Source organism: Pleurodeles waltl, chromosome 3_1, assembly GCF_031143425.1.
Source record: "Pleurodeles waltl isolate 20211129_DDA chromosome 3_1, aPleWal1.hap1.20221129, whole genome shotgun sequence".
Lineage (NCBI taxonomy): Eukaryota > Metazoa > Chordata > Amphibia > Caudata > Salamandridae > Pleurodeles > Pleurodeles waltl.
Window position 1 is genome coordinate 1761112059 of NC_090440.1, and position 13116 is coordinate 1761125174.

The window sequence follows — 13116 nt, forward strand, 5'->3', positions numbered from 1 at the left end:
ATGCCATCGCCTGGCTCAGCCAAAGACTGGGCTTACCAAGGAGCTGTGCCTTGTTCGTAAGGAGCCAGAGTACTGTCAAAGGCCATACCCTCCACCAGAGTGTCCTGGTTTTGACCAGATGTTTTCCTCAGCAGGCACTGAAGGAGAGGTCAATTCCAGTCACATGTTCAAATATACCAAAACTAATTCCACATTATGCACTGAAAAATGTATGTTAAGATACATTGTAGTATGCTACTAGTAGTAGTAACATACCAACAATACAAAAACATTTTAATTCCTTTGATGGAACAGTATGTTTATGATGTAAAACCTTAAAACCACTGAAATGTGCTAGTTGTGTTGAGCAATCCATCCTTGGCGTCCATGCAAGATACTACCTGTGAAAGCACACAATATGTCACAAATTACATCAGCAGTGGCATCACTTGTGACAGGCTCTTTGATGGCATCACTAGAGACAAACATCCCTTTATTGACATCTGTTTGCTTCCAAAGGAAATACAGCCATGTTCTAAATGCATCGGTTGTGAGGCTACCTACATTTTGAAAGTGGTGCTGCAGTTTTCTATGCTAGAAGGCGGTTGCAGCAAACTTTGTTCTTTCTGTGCAGATGACGCCTAACATTACATTGATGGCATAACAAATAGAGTGAGCTGGGTCACAAGCCCATGAGAAAGTCATTTTCAGAACCTTCGGAGTGCGTCTATGTCCACCCGAGGCTGGCCTCTGCTTAAATTAACCCCGTATAGCCACATGTTGCAACTATGCAAAACAAGATGTGGGAACCATGTAATAATGGCTACTAGAGATTTTCTGAAACAATCAGATACTGAGGTTAGATACAAATTTTGGTTCATGAACATGTTTACTATCCAACTGACAAGATGTTTGTAAAAGATTGTATTTAATTTTTCTCAAAATTGCTGATTGGATTAACATTTAATCCAAGTTAGACAAAGAGGTAACCTCTTGTTATTTCATCCAATTTTTTTTTGCTGTAAGTTATCACTTTAAACAGACAGCATTTTGTTTGTCTATCGCCCTGTCAAATGCCTGATTAGCAAACAAGCATCCACACCGAGCCAGGAACCGTCATAAGCGTTAACCATTCGAGGCAAAGCATTACAGCGTTTAGATTAGTTAATTGCAATATAAAGTCTGCGGAATAGCTCTCCTCGGGCATGTTTCCCTCTTATTATAGCACGTTCTCCACAGCAGATTACAACATTAACTTCTCCAAAGCTCTAGTCACTTGTATGGGTGTACCTTTGTCCACAGACACTTAAGGGGCAGATGAAGTACTAGGATTTCCCCATGTTGCACTGCGTAAAGTGGCGTGCTTTGCGAAGACAAACCTCCAAACATACAATTTTCCAAACTACATTGGGTGTAGGATTTGTGAAGTTTTAATTACGCCAGTTTAGTCGGGCGAAGGGTGACAAATTCACTTCCACTATGGTGTTTTACTGTTCCAATGAGTTTCTATAGGTATAGAGTGTAGAGTATAGAGTATAGAGTATAGAGTGTAGGTATAGAGTGACCAGATTTTGAGGAGCAAAAACCGTGACAGGTCAGATATAAAAGAAGAACTTTATATATATACACATATATATATGTGTGTGTATATATATGTATATACACACACACATACACATACACATACACATACACACGTGTATAGGCACACATTCACAAAGCTACGCAAAAAACGGGACAGGCCAGATATAAAAGTGAGAGTAATGTCTTTAGTCCTTCTTTTATATCTGACCTGTCACGGTTTTTGCTCCTCAAAATCTGGTCACTCTATACCTATAGAAACTCATTGGAACAGTAAAACACCATATATATATACACACACTTACAAGACTACATATATAAAATTAGCTATGGCTTGACCTCCCACCCTGCACCCCCAACCCATCCCTACCCACCCTCTGCTCCCCACTCCGTCTCTCTGCTGGAAGCAGACAGGGGACTGTGTTGCCTGACAGTAACAGATAAAATACTTTAATTATTTCATACTTTGTAGGCCTTTTTAACTTATGCTTCCCTAGATGATCTGACCTGTGTCGCAAAAACCGGGACATTTATTTAATAATCTGACCATTGTCCCCAAAACCGGGACATTTATTTAAAATTAAGAGAAGCGTCAGGACATCGGGGCAGTCCTCTAAAAACCGGAACTGCCCGGGGATGTCTGGTCACCCTATATAGGTAGGGCATCCCAGAGCACAAAATCATTAACACATGTTGGCCTCCCAGGTTCCCGGAAAAGACATATTGGGGAGGACGAGAGACGGCTTAACACATGAGGCGGGGCATACATCCGGGCTGGGCTTGGCACTAAGGTTTTACATTGCCACCTCAGCCCAATGGAGCACACCCTTTATTTTTTAACTTTAAGATTTCATGTTTTACAAAACTGAGTTAAACTGTGAAGTTGTGACCTTCCAAGTCACAAGGAAAATGTGACAGCAAAGGGGCTTGGAATTTAAAGGAAAGGTGTCATTGGTTTGGACCCACTACAGTGGTCACAAGCATTGACAAATTACTGACTGTACTCAAATGGTAACCGTTCACAAAGCAAATTCAGGGCTGTAACTATCAATAGTGCAGCAGCATCTATGCCCAGGGGTGTAAGGGCACTCTGCAACCCAATTGTATTAGCATTTTAATATTAAACTGAGAGCAGTAGAGCCCCATTATCCCTGACTGCATAAGGATAGAAGGCACCATTTGTACCACTTGAGAAACAGATTCCGCTAAACGAGGGGCGGCTACAGGCAGCAGCAGAAACGGACGAGAAAACAGTGGGCCACTCTATGCTTCCCAGTGTCGCTCTGGCGATGGGCCATTTTATGTTGTTTCATTGCAAATGCAGAGATGGAGGTTTGTTGTCCCCAGTAAGCGTCCGCCTGTCCATTCTCAGAAGTTCACAACAATTCCTATCTCAGGGGCAATAATGAGGCCGGATTACAGAACACAAACTGGCAGGGGAAGGTTAGGATTTCCATTTCGTCCTCTGTTCTTGACACACTTTTTGTGCAAATTTCCTTTTCCCACCAGTTCTTTTTAAAGCAGAAATGACAAAGATAATTTATTTGACAATTAGGTGCATATTTATATACCATCAGCAGTCCACGTTAAATATTTTTAATTTGTCATTATTTACAGCATTCGAGATTAGCATTTCCGAGATTTAGCTACAGGCGCAAACTTTTATTCTCTAGCAGCATTACGTTTAGCTGTGTTGCTGTCCGTACTATAAACTTACATTTCCCTCAGTTCCAAGTTGAACTTAGTCACTTGACTGACCTAAGATAAGAAGGCCTTTTAAACCCTTTGGGCCACACTTATGACCCCCCCTTTGTGTCGCTCTTGCACCAAAAAATGTGGTTTAAGGGCGACGCAAATGGAAAATGAGATTTATGAAGCCATACAAGGCCACCTTGCGTGGCTTCATAAATCTTGAGTAATGAAACCCAGCCTAATCTTTGAGTTGCATTACTCTGCGCCAGAAAGGCATTTCCATGGGTGTTACGTGGGTGTTCCCATGCAACATCCATGGATTTTGACACATTTCCAGATTTACAAGTACAGGTAAACGTGGGAATGTTCCAAAAAGATATGCCTCCCAGGAGAAGCATAGTGAGGAAAAATCTCTCTATTTATTTTATTGCTGCATTCCGCAGCGCACAGAGGAAAAATCCTCTCAGGATGTTTTTGTGCAGTAAGGTGACCCTTCCTTCACGCAAACAATCCTGCACGCAACGCAGGCTACCTTGCGTTGACGCTAGGCAGCCAAAAGGATGCCAGTGCAGGGGAAAAGGCAGGAATGTGCCGTATTCTTTTTAATACAGCGCATTCCTGCCCTTTCCCTGTCACGCAGGCAAGCACATTAAGGTGACTTGCCGCACTGCATAGCTATCCACATAAATATGCCCATTTGTGTTTGTCCATGAGAGCAGGAGGGTAGGAGCACAGCCATGTTTAAAGGATGCTTCAAAGCTATATTGTTTGGTAACCCCTGGGAGAGGGTGTATCCGCTTCACTCGAAAGAGCATGCCACCAGCAGCAAAATAGATCATACTCAATGGGGCTCCCACGGGTACATGTTTGGGATATGTACCTTCAGAAATTATGGTGGATGTTGGGCATGGAAAAGATGCTCAAAACGTCACAAAGAAGGAACAAAAAGTAAACACTGCAGCCTCCTGCTAGAGTATCTGGGTAAAGAACAGTGCCCAATGAGGCTATACATCTTGCAAATTTTCTCAGTTCTAAGTTGTGTCTATATTATGCCATGAAAGCAGAATAAAACTCCTTCTAGGGAGAAGCGAAAGAGCGATCTACATAAATTTGTAGACTGGGATAACAGTAGGTATGGGAATGTAACAGGGAACATGTGAGGGGACTATTATGGGGAGTTATATTACCCCCAGAATATTGGTCTTACACCTGTTAGATTCCACATGCCCCAAAAGGAAACGATGACCTTTTTGGAGAAAGAGAAAACTAGCAGGAGTCTTATGTGCCCCCTCCTTAGGTGTTATGCTTGAGTAGATGTGAGTGGTTGGAGTCAGGCAAGCCTGTCAGAGAATCTCTCATAATATATGAAGAGACAGGGCTGTCCTGCAATCCAAAATAAGTGCACACACACTATGGTTGTTATTTTGCACCACATGATTATTTATTATACACTATTCATCTACAAATCATGTGCATTTGAATGATTTGCAATATTTTTGTAAAATGTGTGTGGAGCTTACTGCCTCTATAAGTAGTGCCGAAGCTCTTAGCCACATGGAGAGCAAGCTACACCATGTAGGGTATGTAGTAGGAAGGATGTTGTTTTTGTTTTGAGTATGTAAAGGAAGTGTTGTAATGTTGTGCATGTTGACTACGAGGTAGTTATCCTTGGGTGCAGCATCTGCACAAAGCATAATTAAAAATAAGGACTAACCAGCTTAGCCACAGGGGTAGTGGGATTCTGATGCCTCTATGCCAAAAACGGGTAATCAGAAAAGGCTGAGTAATCCATGCACCAACACACGCCAGGCAGATATGTTGTTGAATGACTAAAAGGATACTAAAATGGCAAGAACGGGAATTAGTGACAAAAGCAGTAGCCATGCACCATTTTGAATTTATGTATTTATGTTATACTGACTACTGCTGAACAAATGCACCCCACGAAGGAGGAAGGATGTGGAAGAGCAATCAAGGCGGGCAACCTAAGCAGAAACTATACAAAATTTTAAAGGGCTAGATTCCACATACTCCTGCTAGGCCAATGACAGCCGCATCTGAGCCGTGGTTCACTCCCCCCCAATCCCATCTCAGGATGACGAAGGCTCTCAAAGGTAGATGAGCCTTGTCAGGTCATAACTCAGACCCTAGCTAGAAGGACACCCTGCTTATGCACGGGTGAGAGATGAAGTACTTGGCTGGTATCTGCCGTCACAGTGTAAGATCGAATTGGCTTGCCCTGTGTTACAGTGCTGTCTTCACCCCTCCATGCACATGTAGTACTTTTGTGGCTCCCAGAGACCCTTGTTCTTTCTATTTTATGTAACGAGGCATCTTTCTGATATTGTAGAATGTCCTACCATAGCAACTCAAACTTACACTAATAGTAGTGAATGGCATTCAGGGTACAAAGAAGACAATGAAGTGAAAGGTGACTTAGCCACCTTCCATTATTTCGATTATTACAGCAGCATGGCACCAATTTGGTAGTTCTCAATTTGCTCAATCTTAGCCCAGGTCTTCTCTTATAAATAGCTTAGCAATTATTATACATATTAGGCAAAGGTTAGATAAACCCCAACCATACTTCATCACATATCATCATCCTATTAGTCTAGGTTTATCTAAATTATAACCAGATGTCCTACAGCACAGTTGTATTAGTTTACCAAAATAAGCCAAATCCTGTAGAGCATCCCCACACATCCCTGCCATTCGGTTTAAAGTAATAATCCTAAATTTCAACATTCCCTTTGGTAATCAATTCCTGTCTCTAACTCTTGTCCCTACAACATTTTTCTTTTGCATGGGGTGTTCTGTGGAGCATGGATCATTTAATGCTTGGCATGTTGCACAGGATATTGAAAATTGTTTTTTGTTCACAATATAGTTATAAAAAGAAGCTTATAGCTACTTTTCTTTCATTTTCGTAAAACAAAAAATACACGTCATGTCTCCTCCTTGTTACCATATTTCAACGATCAGGCTCTTGAACAGTGCATGCATCAGAGAATTAAAACTTTCCAGCTCTGCCTTGTTGGCGCGAGTTTAAGAAAAGCACGGCAACGAAGCAAACAGAGGCTGCATTATTCAAATATGGCAGACTGCTTGCTGAGCTCTGCCCTTGCACCACACACTCTAACACAGTGATACTCATAGTACGGACCAGGGGCTGCATGCCCCGTCTCCCCCCCCCCCTCAGCCAAGAGGAGTACTGGGCTGCTGTTTAGTCCACTCAGCACTAACGTTAAAAAAAATTTAAATAAATGAACAAACATTTATTTAAAGGCTAATTGAAATCAAAGAAAGGAAGAAACTAGGGTGTCCTGCACCACTTACCTTCAGGAACACCTTCATTTATAGAGACATCTCGTAGCAAAAGTGTATAAGTATGATAAAGTATGTTAATAATTCAAATAGTGTATTTCATTAAAATTCATAACCGTTTCACCTTAGTACATCAGATTATCAGTGGATTGAGAAGTATGTTTTTTTTAAAGTGAGCGTTTCCAACCATGAATTGAGAAACATTCATTCTTCCACCATCCTGATAACAATGACAATTGTGAAGTAAGTGGGAAGTCGCGTGTTACGTACACTTTTTGGAGGACAGTGTTTCTATTTTATATGAACAACATATAGTTTATTAAATCAAACACAGAAGGTTTTGTACACCGCACATCCTAAAAGTCATGAATTTTGAGGTCCTCATATGTGATAATGAAGAAAAGGAGGAAAAGTGAAAAAAAACCTAATTGCATAGAATCACACAGTTTGGTTAAGTGCAGAAGCCGGGATCAAGTTTTTGGTTTCACATTTCAGACACTAGATGCACATGCCTCACTTTCCTTACACCCACCTTACCACCAACCCCTCCCCAACCTCTAACAGCCACCTTGCTGGAATCAATGTGACCCTCGGTGACATACCAAACCAAATTTTGTGGCCCCTGAGAAAATGATTGCTAGTACCCATGCTCTAGCACTTTGAATGCACAATCAGTGAACATGTTAACATACAACCAGGCCTGTAATATATGTAGAAAGACCAATAAAAACCTCCCCACACACATCTGGGGGAGTAGGGATGGGATGCAGAATGGGACAAATTAAGGGGGAGTTCGGGGACAGTGATATATCTCTTTTCAAATGGAAGCTGTATATGCATTTTTTTAAATGGCAATGAACATTTTTGAAGCCTAAAGGCAGGGCTTACAGCCTCCTCTGGTCCAATTATCTCACCTGAGCTAAGTAGTTATGGGTTCCTGCTATTAGTACTAACATATATTTGTAATATATTAACAGTAATATCTGTCTTTGCAGATGTCCAGCCTTTCCCAGCAAGTGACTCAACTCAGCAAGGATCTTAATGAGATGCTGCAGCTCATGCGGCCGGTGCTGATGACCCAGGGGTACAGCATACCTTCTCCTGCAACCAGCCTCATTAGCCCAAGCCTCAACAACACCTACAGCAACAGTAGCGGGTTCAGCAGCGGCTTGCAGTTCCAAACACCGGCCACCAGTATCACCGAACAGACAACCTCTGGTCAGACACAGCTCGAGTGCTTGCAACCAACAACTTGGTCTGATGGGTACTTGCTTTCCCCTTTACCCCAAACGGTCATGAATGAGCCTCCAACTCACACACAGAGGAAAAATGTGCACTCAACCATGTCGCTGGACTCCTTTCTGAGACATCAGTGCCAGCATCCTGTGGGGAGCAGAGGTTGTGGCTCCCCCAACATGACCCAGTCACAGTCCTCATACCACACGTACTTGCCACAGACTCCTATCACCCACCTGAGCGTGGCACCACAAAGCCTCTCCTCACCTGTGATGTCACACCTTCAATTATGCCGACAGCCTGAGGCCAAGCCTGGCAATGCCAACCCTTCCCTGGTGCCACCCTTCTGCACCACCTCAGACTCTTCAGACTCTTTGCAGGAGAAGGTGGCAGACCTCCTGGGCACAGGAACAGTGGCAAGAGACTTCAAAGAATGCTCCTCCTCGTCCTATACTTCTTTGGAACTGGTCCGGAGCTCCTCAGGAGACTCACAGGGAGACATCATCCGCTTCATTGATGATGAAGGCACCAATGTTTGAAGAGGGGCCGTGAGAATGGAAGCTATCACTGTGGCAGGCATATTAGTCAAGCAGAGATCTAGAGAGAGCCAAGGAATCAGTACACCGAAGTCATGCTAAAGCACTAATCTGTGGGACTGTTTTGTACAATGCAAACAGATTTCATGCATTACTCCTGAATGAGCCCACGCCTAGCACATTGGGTACCACACAGACATCGGTTACATGCAAAATAACCTGGATCCAGTTTGACTGCCCTGCTCATGTAAGGTGCAACAACAGGTTCCCTGGAATCCGTGAGGTGCCTTCCGTGAGCACAGGTCCTCAAACCCTTCTGAAACAGGGGTTTTCATATTCGAATTGGGGGGACTTGATTTTAGGGGTGGAGCATATACGCTGATATTTAATAATATGCTGGCCAGGTGTTAATGAGAAACACCAAAGATATATTTGGGTATTCCTTGTTCCCTAAAGGAAAGGGGTACAGGAGAGGGCGACAAGGAACCCCACGTGGAGTGTTGTCTGAGGTGTCACTCTCCATCCATTAATTGGTGTGGGCACCACCTGGAAAACCCTTATTTCGAAGCCTAACTTACTAGTGCACAACCCTCCGCCCGCACACTTCAAGAAGCAGCAATCTACTTTGGAGAGCATCTATACTGCCTCCCACTGAATGATCGTTAATTTTTTTTTTTTTTAATGAAGTAGGGTTGAGGCGTCCACATGCACCAAGCACAAGTAGAGGGGCATGTAAGGAAATCTATGCTGACGAAAGAATGTGTAGCAAATATGACTTTTAGTCTATTTTTATTTATTGTTAAATTCATTATTGAGTTTTACTTTTTCTGCCAAGGGTCTGCTAAGAAAAAGATGTGTTTTTTTTAATTATTATTTTGGCGAACGAGATGAACGGAACAAAGGAGGAGTGCTTTTTATTTGCGGTTAGAAGAGCTCCTCAAAGCATGGAACGCACTTATAGATATTTTTCTCAGCATGATCTTTATTTTATTAGAAATAAATCAATAAACGAGCCAAAAACGTCCACGAAAATGTTCACGCAAAAGCGTGTGAGAGAGAATGAAAGCAAGTGTGTTTTCTGCTTTAAAAAACGCAGCTGATTAGGGAAACAATTTTTGAGATTAAAAGGACATTATTTTTCTACATTTGTTACTTGAAAAGAAAACTGAGGCTTTATAATAATTAACTGTTTTCTCTTTTTTTGGTTTTGCAATACGACACCCATTATGTTTACTGAAAATAGGGGAACATTCAATCGATATGTTCAAAGCATGTCAAATACCGCATGATGCTTAGTGGGGGGCCGGGGTGTTTAGCTGGGTTTTCATCCGGCTTTGTCATTTAATAAACCAGCTTTAATAAAGATGATGCATTTGAAATTAGAAAAGTCTCTGTGCGCCCAAATGCAGGACTCCAACTACACTGTATTCTGAAACTGTCAAGGCAAAAACGCTGCCTTGTATACCTGATGGAAAAACTGTGGCACCACCGCCCCCCGCACACCTAGCTGTGATCTAAGGTCCTCACACGCCAAATCAAAAAGATTCAACACCACCAACACCGCCTGGAAATCTATAGTACCTCCTGCCTTTGCACAACTGTTTCTAGAACAACTTCTTCCCCCGACCACATCTAACTGTACACTCCAAATCTATACACCCTATACCACATGCCATAAACTACAGCGTCCAAACCTAGACGCAAAATTGCATTAGCCTCGCACTGTCAGGCCACAGAACTGCAATGTCTGCTGTCCACACACTTGATCATAGAAAACTGCAACAATCCTGCATTAGGATAACTCAGCCTTCGGCACAACAGACTGCGGACCACAAAATTGATCACAGAATTGCAGGTAGTCCGCAGTACACCAAGTATTTGGTCCTCTGCACAACGGACTGCAAAACAGAAAAATACCCAGCCCTGCACACTAAACTGCCCATCGCCAGACCTAACCTCATAAGTACAGTTCCATTACTACTTCCAAAGTGTGCTAACTTTGCTTCTTGCACACATAAACAGACCACTGCAGCAGCTTCCTGTGGCCTCTTCCAAACCTCGCCATCAAGCTGTAAAAACCCAGCCTCTGCAAGCCATAATGTGAATCTACAAATCCCCACTCATTCTACACCTGACAAAGAAGCAATGTTCTGCTGCATATACAGATGGCCATGAAGGTACAACTGCCCCTGCATATCTGACCAAAATAATTCAACAGCTCTGCACAACCGCAAACACCTTCCAAACTGCATACCAGACTACAAAACTTCTACATTTCTGCATTCTGTAAACCTGACCTCTAAACTAACACCATGACTCAATGTACGCCTGACAGGCAAACAGCAAGATGGTCACACTCAGGCGAACTAACCAACAGACTGCAAAATATCTGCTTTCGGCACAACTAAATAAGAGTAATATCCTTGCACGCATTACATCAAAAGTAAAAAAAAAAAAAATGCAACCTGCTCACCTAACCATTAAACTGTACTACTCTACCCTCACATCACAATATAGAAATGCAAAAAACTCACCCTATGCACACACAGCCCAAATTGGCCACACCTGCCCCTGCACATTTGACAACAGCACTGTAACAGCTCTGCACCCAACACTTCATGGAAAATTTGCAACAACTTTGCTCTACATTTGATTGAATAACAGCAGCAACACACCTCTGCAAGCACACCAGCCCGCTTAACTGGAGTAAATGGTATCAATGAACAAGTTACTTACCTTCAGTAACGCATTATCTAGTAGAAACTATCTAGCTGCAGATTCCTTACGTTAGAATTTCCTGGTGTCAGCTTGGAATCTGGGATTTTTTGCTGAGCAGTACTCTGCGCGTGCTGTAGGGTGGCGTTGTTCGGATCCACGTGGTGTCGGCGTCATTGTAGCCACCTGTGACGTCACCGTCACCTCTAAAGGCACCACCCCGGCACACGTACATAATTTCTCTTACCTACGAACTTCCATGACAGAAGCGCAGTCATGGATAGCGCCAACAGTTCATCTATGCAAAACTGGGGCCCTGAAAGGGATAACCCCTGACCCTATTAGACATGTCTGCAGGGTGGGGAGACATGGGTGGGTGTAAGGAATCTGCAGGTAGATAGAGTCTCTACCAGATAATGCGTTACCAATGGTAAGTAACTTGTTCATCTGATAGAAACTTCTAGCTGCAGATTCAGCTTAGAAGAGATACCCAAGCCATAACCTCCTGGCGGTGGGCTGCGGATACCTCGACTCACACTAAAAATTCCTGTAGGACCGAAAGGCAAAGTGTCCATCTCTCCATACCCAATTGTCCAGGCAGTAATGTTTTACCACCATATGCAAGGATGCCCATGTTGCTGCCTGACAGCTATCCAGGACTGGAACGCCTGAGCTAGCACAGTGGTAGCAGCTTTGCCCCTGGTAGAAAGAGCCCTCAGGAGGCTGCTTCCAGGCCAATGTGTACCAGATCTTGATGTGGAAAATGACCCAGCACGAAATGGTTCGCTTCTGCACTGCCCGGCCCTTCTTTGCTCCCACGTACCCCACTAAGAGTTGGTCATCCACCTGGAACTCTTTTGTGTGGTCAAGGCAGAATGACAACGCTCCTTTTGGGTCCAGCCGGTGGAGTCGCTCCTCTTTTTTAGGTGTTGACTCAGATGAAATAGTTTCACTACCTTGGGGAGGACAGAGGCACGAGTTCTTAGAACCACCTCATCTGAAAATATGGTGAGATACGGTGGCATGGATAAAAGAGCCTGCATCTCACTCACCCTCCTAGTGGATGTTATTGCCACTAAGAAGGCTGTCTTGATGGTGAGCAGCCAGAGGAGACAGTTGTGTAAGGGCTCAAAGGGAGCACACATAAGAAATATGAGGACCAGATTTAAGGTCCCATTGGGGCATAACAAAGGGCATAAGAGGAAACATAAGTACAAACCCTTTGAGGAATCTATGTACAATGGGAGATTTGAAAAGTGAAGGCTGATCAGGTAGCCAAGGAAATGCCGATAAGACAGAAAGATAGCCCTTGAGAGTACCCAAGGCAGAACTTGGAAACTCCAACACGCAAAACTGCTGACATTGCGCGTTCTCTGTGGAGGTGAACAGATCTAGCCAGGGCTCTCCCCACTGCTGAAAGAGTCCTTGCGCCACCTCTGGGTGGAGATACCATTTGTGATCTGCTAGGCACAAACGGCTGAGTTCGTCCACCCTGGCGTTCAGAGAACCTGCCAGGTGTTGAACCACCAGGTTTATTCCCTGCTGTTCCAGCCATGTCCAGAGACGCAGAGTCGCTTAACAAAGAGTCCACGACCCACACCACCCTGCTTGTTGCAGTATCACATTACGGTGGTGTTGTCTGTGAACACCTGCACTAACTTCCCTTTCTCAACAGGAAGAAATGCTTTCAATGCAAGTCGGATCGCCTGGAGCTCCAGTAAATTGATATGGAGTGGTGATTCCGCCAGAGACCAAAGACCTCTGATCTCCGCCTCTCCCAGATGGCCGCCCCATCCCAGAAGTGACGCGTTTCTCACTACTGTGAGATCAGGCTGGGGAAGGGAGAGGAGTCTGCCTCTGACCCAATTGCAGTTCACTAACCACCATTGCAGTTCTTTTGCAGTTCCCTCCGAGATCTGAACCGTGTCGGTAAGATTCCCCTGATGCTGCGCCCACTGGAACTTCAGGTCCCACTGCAGAGCCCTCATATGCCATCTGACATGCTTGACTAACAGGATGCAGGAGGCTATGAGTCCCAACAGTCTCAGAG

At 43.8% G+C, this 13116-nt stretch overlaps 1 protein-coding gene across 1 annotated transcript in view; it reads left to right on the plus strand.

Moving 5' to 3' along the window:
• The window catches only part of LOC138285590 (potassium voltage-gated channel subfamily H member 8-like), a 1338351-nt gene extending 1328619 nt beyond the window's left edge, over positions 1-9732 (plus strand). The window contains exon 15 of the mRNA XM_069225730.1: positions 7575-9732. Coding sequence (XP_069081831.1) covers positions 7575-8354 — 780 coding nt within the window. The 3' untranslated portion in view covers positions 8355-9732. The remainder of the gene's footprint in view (positions 1-7574) is intronic.
• The last annotated feature ends 3384 nt before the right edge of the window (positions 9733-13116 follow it).